Source organism: Perca flavescens, chromosome 12, assembly GCF_004354835.1.
Source record: "Perca flavescens isolate YP-PL-M2 chromosome 12, PFLA_1.0, whole genome shotgun sequence".
In the NCBI taxonomy this organism is placed as follows: Eukaryota; Metazoa; Chordata; class Actinopteri; order Perciformes; family Percidae; genus Perca; species Perca flavescens.
The window spans coordinates 24,950,220-24,967,610 of NC_041342.1; the positions used below are offsets into that span (position 1 = coordinate 24,950,220).

Genomic DNA, 17,391 nt, shown 5'->3' on the forward strand with positions numbered 1-17,391 from the left:
ATAGAAATGGAGCAGCAGCCCCGCCTGCTGCAGAGAGCAGACAGTACTGAACAACCAAACAGCAGCCGCTTCAGTGACTATATAATGAAAAATCGTTACAGCGTACATTGATGTTAAAGGTCCAATATGTAATATTTGTACTGTAATAAATCCGAAAAAGACACCAATGCCTCATCAGATATTAAGGAAACATGTTAAACTGAAATACTATCTTTTCTGACAACAATGCTAATGTCAGTATTTTTTCATTTTGAAATTTACATTCCGTGACGGAATTTGTTTATGTTTTGATCTGTGTGTTATCAACGGCCCAGTTTGACAGCCAGGCCGGGTTGCCAGATATACCTGTAAAAACATAAACCCAGCGCGCTACAGCTGTAACGGTAGTACAGCCATGAAAGCAGCAAACAAACGAACAGGATCAATGGAGATAGATTTCTACATGACATAAAAAAAGAAAACAGCATGTTTCTAACAGTTGCGTGACCAGAGACGTAACAACCCCCTGGTAAATATTGGAGATGTATTTGAAAGATGGAGACAGCTTAGATCCCAAAAGGACGCAGAGTTGGCTTATTTTCTCCTGAACAGGTAAGCATTAGCTTCAGGCTAATTTATCACAGCTACTAGGGATGGGCATTTTTTGTCATTTCAACATTTGTGTACTCACATTGAATTATATAGCTAGAGTAACCGAGTTGGTTACTCGCAAAAACAATTGAGACATAGCCAGTAAAGTGATCCCGACTGGTCCTGGCTAACGCCGCCATGCTAACCCTCCTAACTGTTAACGTTATCGGGAGGACCAGGCATGCAGCCCATGGCTGTTTACAATGTGTAGTTTAGCGGCTGGAGCCGACAACGGTGAGTTATTTTAAGCCACGAGAGGGGGGCTGTAAATCGGAAAGAGAGGACTGTGAGTTTGCAGTGTGTTTAGCGATTGTTGCCGTAATTCTAAGCCAATGAAGTGTGTTTTCCGTCGGCAAGGTAGTGGTATTTTTAGCGTTTTGTATTTTAATTCTAAGCCGAGGAAGTGTTCCTGACTGGCGTGTGGAGAGGACAGTGAGGTTGTTGTGTTTTTAGCGGTTCATACTGTCATTTTAAGCCGAAAAAGTGTGTCTGTCAGTTGGTTACAGAGCTCAGCGTGAGCACGGGCTTTTATGACTGTCAATATAGCCAGCATCTAACGTTAGCTACTCCGATGTGCTGTGGAGTAACGTCTGGCTATGTGAGACTAGCGTCTAGCAACATTGTTGTGAATGCTGCGGTCTCAGCCTGGCAAAGTCAGGGCCCCCCCCCTTGAAATAAATAAAATAAGGTCTGCAAGGCTGGGGAACATGTCGCAGTTCCCTCGACTGATGCGGCCATGCCATAGGTCAAGTTTTGGTGTGAAGTTTATATGAGGAGTGGTGTGTGTCTCCTCTCTGGTCCGACTGCAGGCTGGGACTGGTGCGCGAGGCTACTGAGAGACTGACCGCCTGGGAGTGCTTTTGGACGGGGGAGCCGCTCACGGCAACACCCGCTGCTCGTTGAGCACAGTAGCTGCAGAGTGATACGTGCTTTCGAGTCTCCAAACACCACAAAAGTCTCCAATAACACCAGTAAAAGTCGCTAGATTAGTTTTTGACAAAAAAGTCGCCAGGAGGATGATTTGTTTGTGTGTTACAGTCCAACCACTTGCATCTCAACATGGGGGAAATTCTTTTTCTGAATTCTTTTTTTTTTTTCTCCCATCCTGTAACCTACTTGCGCCCCCCCCCAGGGGGGTGGGCCTCACCGGTTGAGAACCACTGGGCTAAATAATTAAAAATCAACTTGACTTACCATGTCTGTTGTCAGAAACTTGAAAGACACATGAGAGAAGGAAGGGAATCCAAACGAAGAGAGAACCCCCAGCCATTGTACTGTTTGTCTTAAAACTCTCCTCATCTACCTAATGCTTTTTATACACCTCTGAATGATCAATATCAGGGGGTGGAGGGGGCATCCCAAAAAAGAAGGCACAGACCAATGACCACGTTGTACAAAAACTTAAAAGCTATGATGTACAAATAGTTGGCACACATTTACAACTATATATATATATTATACACAATAAAGCTAATTACAAAATGTATGAGAACATTACATTTAATTAGTTCAAAGATTGATTTTCATGAAAAGTCAATAAAGAAGAGGTTTCATTGAATACAGTATTGCAGAAGTGCAAACATTGTGGTAACGTTCAATAAAAGGTCAGAGTCCCAATTGCCCAACATTTAGAAATCAGATAGAAACCATGGCAGGCATTTTTTACAACATTTACAATGTCTAGGAAATAATGCTTTGTTTGTGTGCCATGATACCATTCAGTCAATCTATCTATGTCTCCATGTCAACCGAGTAAGTCCTGATACCTGTCTATAATATATAATAATATATAATATAATAATCTGTCTATATAAATAGCCTAAATAAATGTAAGAATATGATTTAAGAATTATCATTGTAAACTGTAATGTCTGTGTAATAGCTTCACCATAAGACACATAAGACACCATCAATATATAGACTGGAAACTGAATTAAATTGAAAAATCAAACAATGCTTAGTGAGGTAATCATTCCACTCAAAAATTTAAGTGACAAGTAAAATTTAAATTATGATGATACATTCTACAACTGACAGGTTGAAATTGACAAACAGCTCTGTGTCATCTTTGTGTGGGCATTGTATTTAGATGAATGATGTTTGGCTACCCTCCGTGGCGCCAGTGCACAGAGCATGGAGCAGCCAAGGTCTTCAGAGATTTTGCTTCATCCGCAGACCTCAGTATTTGCTTTATAATACCCATGACCTGAGCTTCGGCCCATGTTTACAGTATTTCCTGTGAATGTTTCCCGTAAAGTGAATGTTTTGGTAACAATTAACTAAATGTTTTTTTTATTCTAATCTTTTTTTGTAATAGGATGCCAGCAACCAGTTAATAATCCACTATCAGGTGATAAATTATATGTTTAACAAGTTGTCCCTGTTGCTGATTTTGTTTTCTGGGTAATGACCACAAACCCTAACATTAACACAATCCTAACATTTTCAACCTAAATTCTACTTGACATCCAAGTATCTGGACTGTGGGAGAAAAGTGGAACTATACACACATCACAATGCACAATGATTCCAAGTCACAAATCATTCCACTACTCGCTGACATGTTGGGTGAGGACATTTTGAATGCAGAAAATGGAAACTGAAAAAACATTTCTTGGATTAGATCTTGAGCAGTAGTCAATAAAGCCAATCTGTCTAAAATGTAAATTTACCATAACAAAAAGTACAATATGAATTAAAGTGCTCATATTATGCTAATTTTCAGGTTCATAATTGTATTTAGAGGCTGTACCAGAATAGGTTTATGTGGTTTCATTTCTAAAAAACACCATATTTTTGTTGTACTGCACATTGCTTTAGCTCCTCTTTTCACCCTGTGTGTTGAGCTCTCTGTTTTAGCTACAGAGTGAGGCATCGCACTTCTGTTCCATCTTTGTTGGGAGTCGCACATGCACAGTAGCTAGGAAAGGACTACTAGACAGTCAGAAGCAGAGTATGAGTGCCACGCTAGCAGCTAGGCGAGCATTATAACGTGTGTTACAAAGTGAAGCACATTCGTCACGGAAGTAAAGGCTGGACTACAATAGAGCTGTTTGGAGCAGTTTGTGAACAGTGTTTTCTGTTGGAGATGGTAAGTGCCTTTGGGGTGGACTTTGGGCTTTTTCACTTTGTAAACCTATAACATGCACAAAAAAGATATATAACACAATATAGGAAAGGGAAAAAGCCAAAAGGCATAATATGAGCACTCTAAAGGTCCCATATTATAAAATGTTTGATTTCAATGTCTTTTTTGATTATAAAGCAGTTTAAGTTGTTATATAAATACTGTGAAGTCAAATTATCAAAATGCTCAATCCACAGATAAATGAACAAGGCTACAGGTCAGATTCGAACCCAGGCCACCAAGAACGTAGCCTACGTTGGGAGCAGACTCTACTGGGTGAGCTAGAAGTCTCCACTGCTTCATCTGGCCTTGATAGGCTTGTATCTGTCACATTGCTCACCAGTTGTTTCAGCCAAGTTTGTTTTTTAGATTTGAACATACTATTATGTACAGTCACATAATTTGATTATTTTGTTCATCTGTTTATTTCCAGGACAGAGTGTAAGTGATTACACTACCCTAAAATTCCTCCTGATGCAGGTCCCATATCTCTACTGATAGCTGCTGTGCCTTCATTCCTATGCCTGCCACGCTTGGTGCTCATCCTGGCTAATAGCCGGTTCTAAACATTGCCTATATGCATACTGAAGTGGCCGAACTGTAAAAAAATTAAGAATTATGTAAATGCTTGTGAATTTTATTTTTTTTTTGCATTTGAGAGTTTCTCACAAAGATCACAACAAGTATTTAAACTGTGACTATATCTTTATACGAAAAAAAAGAATATCTCTAAAAACAACTTTTGAAAATATAATGCAGTGGAATAATACTCACTAGGACACGTTTCCAGTTATTGATCAGACCTCTGCTCAGATTGGCACTGGTTGATGCTGGGAAATAGGAGGTCACCAGAGTTAAAAGATAAGGGGCCACCACAGGAAAAGACTGACAAGAAAGTAATCTTTAACACAACAAATATACCTATTATATACAATATACTATAGTATTATGCAGAAATGTTGACCATGATGCAGAATATTGTATGCTATCATGATTTAATAGCATTATAATATATTTGCTTAGTTTGACTTGAAATTCCTTTGCTGAGAATGATTGACTAAATATGTTCTACTCAAGTCATTATTTGTGACGTGATGCCAGTTACTACAAGTTTAGCTGAGTAACTATTTATTTGTGTGGTGCTCCATTAGTTTTCAACTAGCAGGTAATAGAAGAATGTATATGTTCAAGAATGTTTCTATTTCTAACTTGTTTTATGTGGCTGTGGTATGTCAAAATGTACTAATCACTATACTGTATTATAGTCCAGATATGTGCAAATTTGAGGTGAAATGTTCACTTTTTTCATAACAGCAATGACTTTGGGGTGCCAAACATTTTCAGAAAAGGAGCCATTGCAAAAAAGCCTCGTGGTGGCCATGGCGGCCATTTTACTTTCCGCCATAAGCGAATTATGTGTTTTGTGTCATGGTTGTGGTTTTCTGTTAAAGTTTTTCCTGTTTTTTGTGTTAATTTATTCCCTGTTTCCTTGTTGTTTACTATCTCTTGTGTTCTCTGTTGCGTTTTACCCTGTTTTCATCCTTGTGTAGGTTTTATGCTTCAGTTTCCTGTTTTATTTTGTAGTCTGTTTCTCCCATGTCTTGTGTGTGTGTGTGTGTGTGTGTGTGTGTGTGTGTGTGTGTGTGTGTGTGTGTGTGTGTCGTCTCGGCGTTCCTGTTTATTTTTCTGCCTGGTCTTTTGGTTCCTCAACGGTTTTTGGTCCGATTTTTGCCTGCTTTCTTCAGGACTCTTTTTGTTGTATACCTTTTTATTTATTAAATCCTCAAGCTCACCACTGCCCTGTTGTCTCTGCATTTTTGGGTCCGCCATTTCCCTAAACCTAACATTTTGCATCATATCTCCTGAACCAAACATGATAACACAGAATAGGTGATATCTCCCCCCATGTTTTTATGGTCCAGGATTACAATGATACCAAATACAACATCATAAACTGTTAAGGTAAAACGTTAATTGTGCATGTAGTGACATTGAAGAAGGAAATCGCAGAATTTGAGAACCTAGGCAAGACTTTGGATTATAATGTCTGTTGCATGCATGCAACAGTTTTTAACCCGTAATCCTTTTGTTCATTAACCCTGATGATACAGTGACTATAAAGAATAAAACAGTATAGCGAAAGAGCACAATTAAGTCCCGGCGACAACGGCCAACTCTTCATTGACTTTGTAATGTGTAAAGGTTCCAATTCGGTCAATTCCGTCTGCCAGCAAATAACAGAAAAATGCCTAAAAGATGCTATGTGGTGGGAATCACTGCAAACAGGGTGAACACCCATAACTAGCAAGCTAGAGAGTGAATGAAAAGAGGGAGCCGCATTAGCGAGAACATAGTTTGGATCAACATTTCCAGGTTAATTGCCTCACCCTCTCCTTCCGCTCTCTCTGTGTGTTACCGTTCTCAAACTCCGTTCCCTCCTGGAAACAACAACAAACTTCGAGCTAGCAAGCTACATGCTGAAATTCAAGTTTTGAAGAAGATTTAGAATGTGCAACTAGGCAGCCCTGCTTGGTTCTTTCAGGGAATTGATTGTAAAGAGTTATAAAGAATATGTGTACTGCATTTCCTCTGTAACTGTGACATTTTGGGACCGATTGGTGGGATTGCTGTGGTCGAAGTACACACAGCAATACATTGGTAAGACCATGGTTTAACCATGTATCCTGCTAATTTAAATAGCTCACATTACTGTATTGTGTGAACAGTTGACCTTATGTAATATTGTGGCATTTTCTTTTGCAGGATGCAAATGTTGTTTATGATGTTGTATTTGGTATCATTGTAATCCTTGACCATCAAAACATAGGGGGAGACATCACCTATTCTGTGTTACCATGTTTGGTTCAGGAGATATGATGCAAAACACATCATTTGGTTATGGCAGAAAGTAAAATGGCTGCCACGAGGCGTTTTTGCGATGGCTTCCTTTCTGAAAATGTTTGGCACCCCAAACTGTAAAAGTGTACCAAAATTCCATGCTTTTATGAAAATGTGAACATACTTTTCACATATTTTCCGGTCTATTACAAAAAGCACAAGGAACAGGATACAAAGTATGCCTACAATACAGTTCTGTTACACTTGAAAGGCTTGATTCAAATTATTTAGGAGGACAAAACCTTTTCCAACCAGTGGCCCCACTTTTAATGTAAACTATTGATGCCAACCAAGACAATAATTCATACACTAACTTAACTCAGTGGGAAAAATAACACCTATAGGCCTACTATATAGGACAGAAAAAAAACTGTGATTACATTACAGATCACAGCAGCAAAGAGAGTGCATGTTCCTTAAGATCACACCACCTGATTATTTTTCAGATTCATATCAGCTATGATTTAGCTGCTCTACTACACGGATGTATTAAGAGAACGCTCTACTACCGTTTCTACTGATTCGGGCATTTTAGGAAGACTAAAGAGTCTATGGGAGGACAATAGCGCCATCTTGTGTGAAATGTTGTAAATTAAACCCTTTTATATATGTCAATGGTTAAACCAGAGACCACCTCCGACACCTAACAGTAACTAAGATAGCTCACTGTCTGATGTTTGACCTTTCATGATGTAAACTGTTGTAAAATACGCCAAAATGTCCTACAACTCAGTCACTGGTGTTCAAAACGTGCTCATGTTAAATTTAGCAGATTTCAAGCGAAGGAGGAAGTAAGCTTAAGAGAATTCTCAGTTCTGTCTATGGTTCGGGTCCACTCTCTGCTTGATCTTGCGTCTTCTCGCGATACTACGCTAGATATCGTGCCTTGATAGCCTTGATTACTGTCACATTGCTCACACATTGTTTGTAGCTTGAGGCATTAGGCTACTCAGTACGAGGACAATAGAATAAACAGCAGCACAAACCAGTCGTGACGTCTGTAGCGATACGTTTCCTTGTCGGTTTCATCGGAAGAATTATTCTTGAGACTTGACAAACCAAATCCAGCGCTTTCTGTGGAATAAGGTAGGTAATGTTATTTTATGAAAACGAGCGAACTCTATATAGTTTAAAGTTAATTTTACAATCCAATCTAATGTGTTAAATAACGGCAGAGTCACGCCACTGATAAGCATTAATTACAATTTAATCAAATCGTCTGGCTAGCTAAACGAGTCGTCAGTTTCTCCTAGAAGTTGTTAAGCTTTGACTGGATCTTTCACGCAATACAAGTTTTTTGTTAACTTATCTAAGCCAGAAGAAGTTCGTCACAACATCAAATTAGTTGTTCAAACGAGAGAAGAAAAAACGGAGTAAAAAGAGCTCGCTACATGTTTCTCTCTCTTTATATCAGAAACTGAACAGATGTTTCTGATAGTAACAATACGTCAGAAACCGAACAGATGTTTCTGATAGTACCAATACGTCAGAAACTGAACAGATGTTATATATCAAATAAATAAAAAACAAATACGTCGCCGTAGTCAATAATTATTAAACTTTTATTATGTTGTTACATTTTATAAGGTCTACGTTTTATTATTGATTTGGGCCAAGTTTGAAATTCATAATCCATTTTATCACTGATCATGGTCACTGATATCACTTTTATCAGGTGTCAAACTGCACATTCTTAATGCTGAATCACAGTGACTGGACAAAATGCAATTGGAAAAACATGGCTCCTCTAGATTATAAGTGAACTATGGACAGTGGGGGTTTCCCTGTTGACCTCTGATCACATTTAACTGACAGACCTCTACTAATTGTATGTACATTTGGTTAACGTGGTGTATTTACTACTTACTACTGATCAGTTTGTGGTGTCGTTTCCTCCCCCAGAAGGAAATGTCCCTGTCAGGCTGGGTGTGTGTAGTAACAGGTGCCTCCAGAGGCATTGGCAGGGGAATAGCTCTCCAGCTGTCTGAGGCAGGAGCCACGGTCTACATCACAGGGCGCCAGGAGAACACTCTGAAACAAACCGCTGCACAGGTGAAATTTTGAGCTTGACTTTTCTTGTAAGGGCTATATCAGACAGCTGTCCGGTAGAGAGGCAAAGGCAATATTACCATTATCTATGTTGACCTATCTTGCTCAGCTCACAAAAATGCACATTCCTCTCTCCAGTTCTTGTCCGGTGGATGACCTAGAAAAAATGTTGCAGCTGAAACGTTGGTGTTTTCTGCTCTGCAGTTTTGTAGTAGTAGTAGTGTTTCGGTGAAGTTTTGACTCTATGGTTCACAGCTGATGTGTTTGTACTTAACACAGGTTAAGGAGAGGGGTGGAAACTGTGTGCCCGTTATCTGTGATTCTACAAAAGACAAAGACATTGAAGACCTGTTTGAACAGATCAAACGTGAACAGAATGGCAGGCTGGATATCCTGGTCAACAATGCCTATGCTGGAGTACAGGTAGATATATACCACACTGTAGGGCTGGCCAATATATCGATATTATATCAACATCGATATATGAGGCTAGATATCATCTTCAATTTTGGATATTGTAATATCGTGATATGACACAATAGTTGCCTGTTTCTGGTTTTAAAGGCTGCATCACAGTAACGTGATGTACTTGTCTGAACTCACCAGACTTACTAGCTGTTTTATTATTTGCCTTTACCCACTTAGTGATTGTAACCACATTACGGATGATTATTTCTCAAAAATCTCATTGTGTTAAGGTTTTGTGAAAGCACCAATAGTCAACTCTACAATATCGACATCGTCATATTTGGTCAAAAATATCGGGATATTTGATTTTCTCCATTTCGCCCAGCTCTACCGCACTGACATGAAACACTACTTGATGTGTCGCTCACTTTACACTTTACAAATTACTTGTGAAACACATCAACACTGTGTGACCTTTTTACCTGAACTCTACACGTGATTGTTATTCCAGACTATCTTCGATAACATGGGGACCAAGTTCTGGGAAATGGATCCGTCCATTTGGGATTCCATTAACAACACAGGCCTCAGGTATGCTTTTGTGCTTAGTCATGTCTGATACGTCAACTGAGTCATCTACTCGTGTCCAGTCATCAGCTGTTACTCAATTTGTTTTTGCCTTTTTAGTTTAGAGTTCAGCTTGATTTTTTTATTTTATTTTTGTCATTAGTAGCGCTTTCAGAAATACATAACATAGTGTGGTTAAAAAAAAAATTATTTAACTGATTTCCATTTTTATCTTTGTGGCAGGGGCCACTATTTCTTCTCAGTTTATGCATCCCGGATGATGGTGGCTCAAGGACGGGGTTTGATAGTCACCATTTCATCTATGGGTGGGCTGCGCTATATTTTTAATGTACCATATGGTGTTGGTAAAGCCGCAGTAAGTTATCTTTCTCATTAACTCTTAGATTTATGTACATGTGCTGTGTAATTAGGTCAGTGTAATAAAAACCTGTTTTGTGGATTGTTTCCAGTGTGACAGGCTGGCAGCAGACATGGCTGTTGAGCTGAAAAGTAGAGGAGTGGCTTCTGTCAGTCTGTGGCCGGGAGCGGTACAAACAGAGTTGGTGTCTCAGTTAATATTGGAGAAAAAAACCCCACAGGGTGAAGATTCCAAGGTAGAATATTCTCTTAACAACAAATCCTTTTCCCTGGTAGTTACTTAATTTTTTGTTAAATGTCTGGATTTTCTTTTGCTCAGTTTAAAGATGTATTTGCCAATGGAGAAACCACAGAAGTGAGCGGGATGTGCATTGTCAATCTGGCAAAAGGTAGGATTATACCGTATGAGATCGTAATCACCTCACAGTCAGATTAGCCATGTTTGCATTCATGTATGTTTATGTGCATTTTGAAGTATCACATTAGAAAAGATTAATGAAAATAGCAACATTTCATTAAAACTTCCTCAATTGAGCAAAAACGTTTTACGCTCCATTAAGGTGGTCTTTGCCTTTTTGTAGAAAAAAAAAGTTGATGTGCTAAATGGGATACAGAAACGCCTTTGCCGAATAAGTTCTGATGTAGTGAAAACTCACAGGACTGGTCAGCTGTCTCCGCTGTTGACGTCCTCCATGATATTCCCATTACGAGTCTTCGTCTCGGGACAGCATGAAACATGGCCAATACTCGCCGATATGAAAAAAACAATCGCAGCTTGCCCAATTGAACTAAATCCCGGAAGACCACTCCATTTTTCTCTCGTAGATGGCCAAGGGACTCCCTAAAAACTTGGTATTTCACCAGGGGGGGGGCGTTGCCCGACATCCTGCGTAACAGTGTTGTGTGCCTGATGCACATTCTCGTCAGCACGCATTAGGTCGTCTCGTCAGTTTTTGGTTTTATTTTATTGTTGAGAATAATTTACTGTTTCAACCGTTTTTTTTTGAGAGTCTTATTTGCAAACTAAACCTAATTTGCTTTGTCGTTCTCCTTTTTTAAAGATAAAAATCTGATGTCTCTGACTGGGAAAGTACTCATGACTTGTGACCTGGCAAGGCGCTATGGGATACGAGATGTTGATGGTAAGTTTGTATCAGCAATTTCTTTTTTTTTTTTTTTTTTTTTTTTTTTTTTTTTATAGATTTGAAAAAAAACTATGTAAACTCACATAATTCTAATATTTTATCTGTTTATTTCCAGGACGGAGTGTAACTGATTACACTTCCCTAAAATTCCTGGTGACGCAGGTCCCATATCTCTCCTGGCTGTCAGCTGTTGTCCCTTCATTCCTACGCCTGCCACGCTTTGTGCTCACCCTGGCTAGTAGCCGGTTCTAAACATTCTCTATATCCATACTGAAGTGACAGTATCCTACTGTGTTTTCAACTATATGGTCACAATTCGAGCCAAACCTATAGTTACCATGTCAGTGATCAAATCCATTACTAATGGCTAACGGCTGACAAGAAGCCAAACAATTTAGACTGACGATATTTTTGTGAAGGATTGAAGTATTATTGAAAATACATATGCTACGTAATACATTTATATTATATGTACATCCATTCCTACTTTAGTGCTTAATGAAAGCAGTTGTATGAAGTTTGAGGTAAACAACATTAAACTTGAAGGATGCTTATTCCTATTTTAGGAATTTAACACTAATGTCAGTTGTGGGGGAAGCCACAACGTGTGAAATGGGATTTTGTTGTTATTTGCTACATGTAATGTTTTTTTCTTAAGCAGTATACAAAAGCATAACTATCCAAACATGACACATTTAGAAACATAGAAATGCTTGTGTATTTTTTCACTTATTTCAGGATTTGATTGTTATATTCCTTAAAAATGTATATATACACATAACAATACTATACGCACTACTATTACTATTACTAAAACTACTACAGTACCAACTGGTTCAATAAAGAAATGTCAACTCATTGCTGCTTTCACTTCATTCCTATTTGCATAATAACAAATTGATAGCATCTTCAAATTGATCAAAAAAGATTTCTTAAATAAAAACAGTTGAATTCCGTGTAGAAAGATTGATATGTACACCTTGTCTATATGATTCTATTATTTAGCATTAACACTTAATTATAAATGCTCCCTCTGACTCAGATATGTATGACTAAAATCCAGCTGCCCTGCTTTCAGTGACATGACATCATGTCTGAAGCTGACAGGAATTCAACATTTTGCTCAAGGACAGTATCACTGGAACAATTGATTGTATGCTTCCATCTTGTTTATAATGAAAAGCCTAACAGGTTGTAAACTAGTTATTAGAATGTGGGTACAACCGTACGTCTAAACCTGTCTGGGTCTTAATTTTGGTGAAATTGGGAAATGATTCAGGGGCCTAGCCATGGTTATAGAGATACTGGGGTCAAGTACAGGTTTTATTTATTTGGATTTTTCATATTTTATTTCTTATTTTATTTTCTTTAAGTTACATTCAATCAACTTGAAGGTTTAAATGCAGCTTCAAAGCCTCTGTACTTTTAGCAAAAAAAGAAAATAAATACTTTCTTCTTTAGTTATTTGTTGGTAAGTAGTTACTGAGTCTAAAACTAGTATAATCCGCCTATAAAATACCATGATGTTTTTATTTTTAACTGTATAATGTAACTTACAGAAATATAGTGTTCTCACTGGTGGCTATGGCCCTGGACTGATGAAGCTCTAAGTTTTTTCATGGGTCTTGGGGAGGCTACAGAACCCCTGTAAGTAAATTAGAAATGATTAAAGTCCTGTTATGTAGGCTACAGCTCTATAGGACAGTGGGAGTTTGATGAATGAAATGTTTAAATTTAACAAGACGATTCTCGATGGAAATCATATGAGATGTTGGGTGGGGGGGGCCTGATTTGGAGGGGACTGGTGTGAATGGTTGACGTGAAAATGTTTAGCCTACTGCCACGGATTTATTATACAGGCGCCTCCTCCCTCCAATCCATGGCCTGCTCTCCCAGACTGGCACACCCACTCCGCCGTCACTGTGCGAGAGTCAGTTGGGCCTTCTGGGCTTCCTGGTCCTCAGCTCCGCCTCGCCTCGATCTGGCCGGACGGCGAAAACACTTCTCAGTTAAAGAACAAAAGCAACAACGGATGGACCGAGGAGGACGAAGTAACGGCGACTCAAATTCATACCTGAATCTCGCGGATTGAGGTATCTGTGCCCCATACGGCAGGATTTAGCCGACGACTAAACTCTTTACGAAAGACGACAAACTTGGTCGCCTCGCATCTTTGTATCCCGACCGTAATCCGTCGAGGTGCTACATAAATAAGACAAGGGTCAAATCGACAGACGGACGGTATTGTTTCCCTGGTCCCCCTCGAAACTTCGGCCATAAAAAGCGGAGTGGCAGGGGGGAGAACTCTGGGTTTCTTTTGTTGTATTTACGCTCAAACGGACCTCGGGGATAACGGGTTATTTTGGCTTTTAAGGTAAGTTTATTTTTGTGTTTCACTGAAGCGTGTCTTACAGCGAAGTGCGCCTGTGCAGTGTGAAGCGTTTTAGTTAGTACGCCATAAAGGGGGAGACACGGGCTGATATTGTGATTGCCACCGAGAGCAACTTTTATTTGTTGTTTTTTGTTTCACTTAAACAAAGATACAACGTATCAAACTCTCACAGTGCCTTAAAGGATACGACATTGAATACAGGGGATCTAACCCCCGTGGGTTTCAATGTGTCACGAATGACTACGGTAATACAGTGCTTTCATAATTGTTTGCTAACGTGTTTTGGTACACTTCAACATTTCTTGCGTGACTCAAACGACCTTAATCGTCGGCCATGCGCAATGTTTTCTCTGCTGTCCCAACACCTCCTAAATGAAGAGTAGCCTACATTAACTTGTAAGACACTGTCCAATAAGTAATTACAAACGCCTTAATATCATTAGGTAATGACTACATTGGGACAAAAACGTAAAAAGAAAAAAAAAAGGGTTTCCGAATTCCTTGTATTTAGCCATTAACTGACATTTCCATCGTGATGTGTTTACGTGTTGGCTTAACACCTGTTGCTTAAGAACAAAAGTACATGTATATTCATTTAGTTTTTCAAACCAGTTTCATAAGGAAAATGAATACATGAATTTAGTGTGTAATATTGTTTAAGTGCGTAGACGTGCCTAGACTTGGACTTGAGTGTGACTACTGATTTTCTCCTTCCACAGGTTTCTGTTGTGGTATCTGCCTTTTGTGAAGAGGCTACACTCATCTTTCGGGACAGAGAACTTGGGAGTGGAACAAAGCCTGATTGGGAAGGGGTGAGAAAGTAGGCTGTGATGGATTTCTCATAGATCCCCATTCCTCACGCACCCACCCTTTGCGACCAATCCCCCCACTCACACAAAACAAAAGTCAGTCACCACACTTTGGGGGGAGGGGAACCCAGTCTGGACATAGTATACGACTAGTTTCACTGGGAGTTCAGAATAAGCAGTGCGAAGTAGGGGGAAGGGGGAAACAGCTGTCAGATAATACACTTTTAGAATGGACAAGAACTGAAAGTTCTTAAAACATCGTAGTCTCGTTTGGCTGTACTCTTCAGAAGTTTTCCTTCTCCGTGCAGTGATCTCATCTGAAGTGAAAACAGTTTGACAGTTGAGACAAGTAAAAAAAAAAAAAAAAAAAACACCAACTAAACGTGTTTTTTATTTCTTTTCTAGGTGAACAAGCCTATTTTGATAACCCAGATGGCAACCTACAGTGAACATAACGGCAGAAATGGACTATTTACAGGCATAAAGGGGCCTTTTGGAAAAGTAACAAAGGCAGAATGTGAAGGAAAACGTGAAGCTAAACGCTCCTCCAAGGATTTGCGCCACTCTGCCAGCTCAGCTGACAGCAATGCGAGTGGTGTGGCTAGTTTCACCACTAACCACAACTCTGTTGTGTGTCTGCCTCTAGTGTCAGAGGGACTGAAATTGGTGTGGACACAGTCGGATCAAACCCGTGAACTTGACACAATCCCAGAGCTGGTCCAAGCCTTTAACTTATTTCCATACCCATCATCCAGTGAGGTTAGCACCCTGGCCCGGGTATGTGCCTTGCCACTGGACAAAGTGAAGGTGTGGTTTATGGTGCAGAGGATTAAATATGGTATCAGCTGGTCATCAGAGGAGATAGAGGAGACACGGCAAAAGCTGGCAGTGCCGGAGCTTTGTGACGAATATACTGAAACGAACAAGGAAGCCAAAATAAAGAGCAAGAGCAGCAGTTGTGAGGAATTGGTAATTGAAGATACTGATAGCAATGAAGTAGACGGTGCTCTCTCTAGCGCCCAGAAGAAGAAACCAAAGTGTGAGTCACCAGATTCCTATAAACCAGCCAAACCCACTGCCCCGTGTTTCAGCTCAACCCTTCCACCTCCTCAGGATTCATACTTCTACCGCCCACCAGCGGATACGCCAGCAAGTACAGCAGCGGATGTCTCCCTTGATCTTTCCGAGTCATCGACACAACAGCATCGTCATGGGCGCTACAAAAAATCTAAAGTTCAGCTGGCTGCCCTGCGAAAGAGCTTTCTGAGAGAGAACTGGCCCGCAGAGGCAGAGCTTAGACGTTTGCAGGATGAAACGGGGCTGAGCCGTAACGACATCCGTAAATGGTTCAGTGACAGCCGGTACCAGCTTAGGGTTGGCCGAGGAAGCCTTGCTGCAGCCCAGAACTACTCTCAACCCACTGGAGGAAAACATGACCAACAAATTCAACCCCTCCCACTTATTACACAAAAGACTAGTCTAAACGGGGTGAAGGGCCAGGAGGCAGCCCGTAGCAATGGGATTAGAAATTCACATTTCTTTCAGACCTTTTTGTCAAACAGCCTGGAAGCATTTGGCGAAAGGGTCCTTGAGGCAGAAGGGTTTGATGTTATGGAGGAGCTTTCTGGTGATGGGGACAGTTTGAAAGATGAGGAACATGGTGAGGAGCAACCCCTGCAACTGACCAAGACCTGCAAGATTGAGGCGGATGATCCGCAGGAACCATCGGGTATATTAAAGTCCTCTCCATACTCTTCCCCCTCTGGCAGTCCACCACTGACTGCCTCACCTAATAAACCGCTTTTTAACAGCATCAGCACATCAAAGAAGTCCGCTCACCCAGCCAAAGCCAGTCCCTCAGAAACGCCCTGGCGCGTCTCAAAGACTCCCCCATCCACATCGACGTCCCCTGCCCTCACTCCGGCTGGGCGACCAAGAAAGACCAAGGAGCAGTTGGATGTGTTAAAGCAGAACTTCTTACGCTGCCAGTGGCCCAAGAGTGAAGATTACACTGAACTTGTAAAGCTTACAGGTTTACCCCGGGCAGATGTTATTCAGTGGTTTGGGGATACGCGGTATGCCGTTAAAAACGGCCAGCTGCGCTGGGTGAAGGGGGTCCGCGACCAATTCTTGGCAGAACTCGCAGCCCAGCAAAGTAGCAGCGGTTTATCTAACGGAAGTGGTTCTGGGACATCTTCTCGGGCTGGGGGTAGCCGCAAACGAAAATCTCAAGCAAATGCAACAAGTGCAGATTCCCCTGATATCCAGCCACTGGTGACATATTACCTTTCAGCAGGCCAGCTACACGAAAAAGACCTTGACTATCTATGCAAAAAATCAAGAATGAGCTACCAGCAAGTGCGAGATTGGTTTGCAGCTCAGGGTGTCGGGGAGACTGAAGAAAAACCTATTGTTGCTGATTAGGACACTGGAAACAGACTTAAGGACATTTCTAAAAGTTGGCACAGTGCTCCACATCCTTTGCACCAACGAGCATAGTTATTACATTGGTTTAAATTGCTTTACTTCGGCAGGTTTGTAACATCCGGTCTTTCCAGTACAAGCCCAAAGTGAGGTTTGTGTTTTTATAAATGATACATTATCTGCTTATCGTAATATATTTTGGACTTGAATAATAATTGTGTTGCTGCAAATAGGACAGTAACCTGTACACTGGTTTGCTATATTTTTTTGAGATTATTTTTGTTTAGATATCACTACATAATTTTTTTTTAGCATGCTGTTGTAGCAGTATAATTTAAACTGGTTGTGCTTCTGGTACCTGTCTAAAGCAGATAACTGCTCTGGAAAAATGTTTCTGTTGATGAATATGTTGACTAATCGTCACCGTGTGTAATCATTCCTATTCAGCCAATAATTCCTTTGTCGAGAAAAGCACACTGGACATGTACACTTTAAATTGACAACTTGCACTTTGGTTTTAGAGCCTGCTGCCATACTCATTAAATCCAATTATTTCACAAAATA

At 40.3% G+C, this 17,391-nt stretch overlaps 3 protein-coding genes across 7 annotated transcripts in view; 2 read left to right on the plus strand and 1 right to left on the minus strand.

The window, feature by feature from the left end:
• The window catches only part of si:ch211-14a17.10 (golgin subfamily B member 1), a 33,187-nt gene extending 31,282 nt beyond the window's left edge, over positions 1-1,905 (minus strand). The window contains exon 1 of the mRNA XM_028592822.1: positions 1,825-1,905. Coding sequence (XP_028448623.1) covers positions 1,825-1,900 — 76 coding nt within the window. The 5' untranslated portion in view covers positions 1,901-1,905. The remainder of the gene's footprint in view (positions 1-1,824) is intronic.
• Positions 554-11,862, plus strand: dhrs1 (dehydrogenase/reductase (SDR family) member 1). Of its 2 annotated transcripts, XM_028592825.1 has the most exons (11): positions 554-591; positions 3,955-4,033; positions 4,191-4,198; positions 8,558-8,707; positions 8,984-9,127; positions 9,624-9,703; positions 9,923-10,055; positions 10,150-10,293; positions 10,377-10,446; positions 11,119-11,199; positions 11,318-11,862. In XM_028592825.1, exons 4-11 carry the CDS (start codon positions 8,564-8,566, stop codon positions 11,452-11,454), a joined length of 933 nt encoding a protein of 310 aa, XP_028448626.1. In that variant the 5' UTR covers positions 554-591; positions 3,955-4,033; positions 4,191-4,198; positions 8,558-8,563; the 3' UTR covers positions 11,455-11,862. The 2 variants fall into 2 exon arrangements, with proteins under 2 accessions (XP_028448626.1, XP_028448625.1); XM_028592824.1 differs by lacking the exons at positions 554-591; positions 3,955-4,033; positions 4,191-4,198 and adding an exon at positions 7,501-7,741.
• Positions 11,863-13,091: 1,229 nt separating this feature from the next.
• On the plus strand, positions 13,092-17,391 carry homeza (homeobox and leucine zipper encoding a). 4 transcript variants are annotated; one of them, XM_028593468.1, is made up of 3 exons: positions 13,092-13,576; positions 14,314-14,414; positions 14,809-17,391. In XM_028593468.1, exon 3 carries the CDS (start codon positions 14,836-14,838, stop codon positions 16,825-16,827), a length of 1,992 nt encoding a protein of 663 aa, XP_028449269.1. In that variant the 5' UTR covers positions 13,092-13,576; positions 14,314-14,414; positions 14,809-14,835; the 3' UTR covers positions 16,828-17,391. The 4 variants fall into 4 exon arrangements, with proteins under 4 accessions (XP_028449269.1, XP_028449268.1, XP_028449270.1 ...); XM_028593467.1 differs by having other exon boundaries at positions 14,314-14,406; XM_028593469.1 differs by having other exon boundaries at positions 13,092-13,295; positions 14,314-14,406.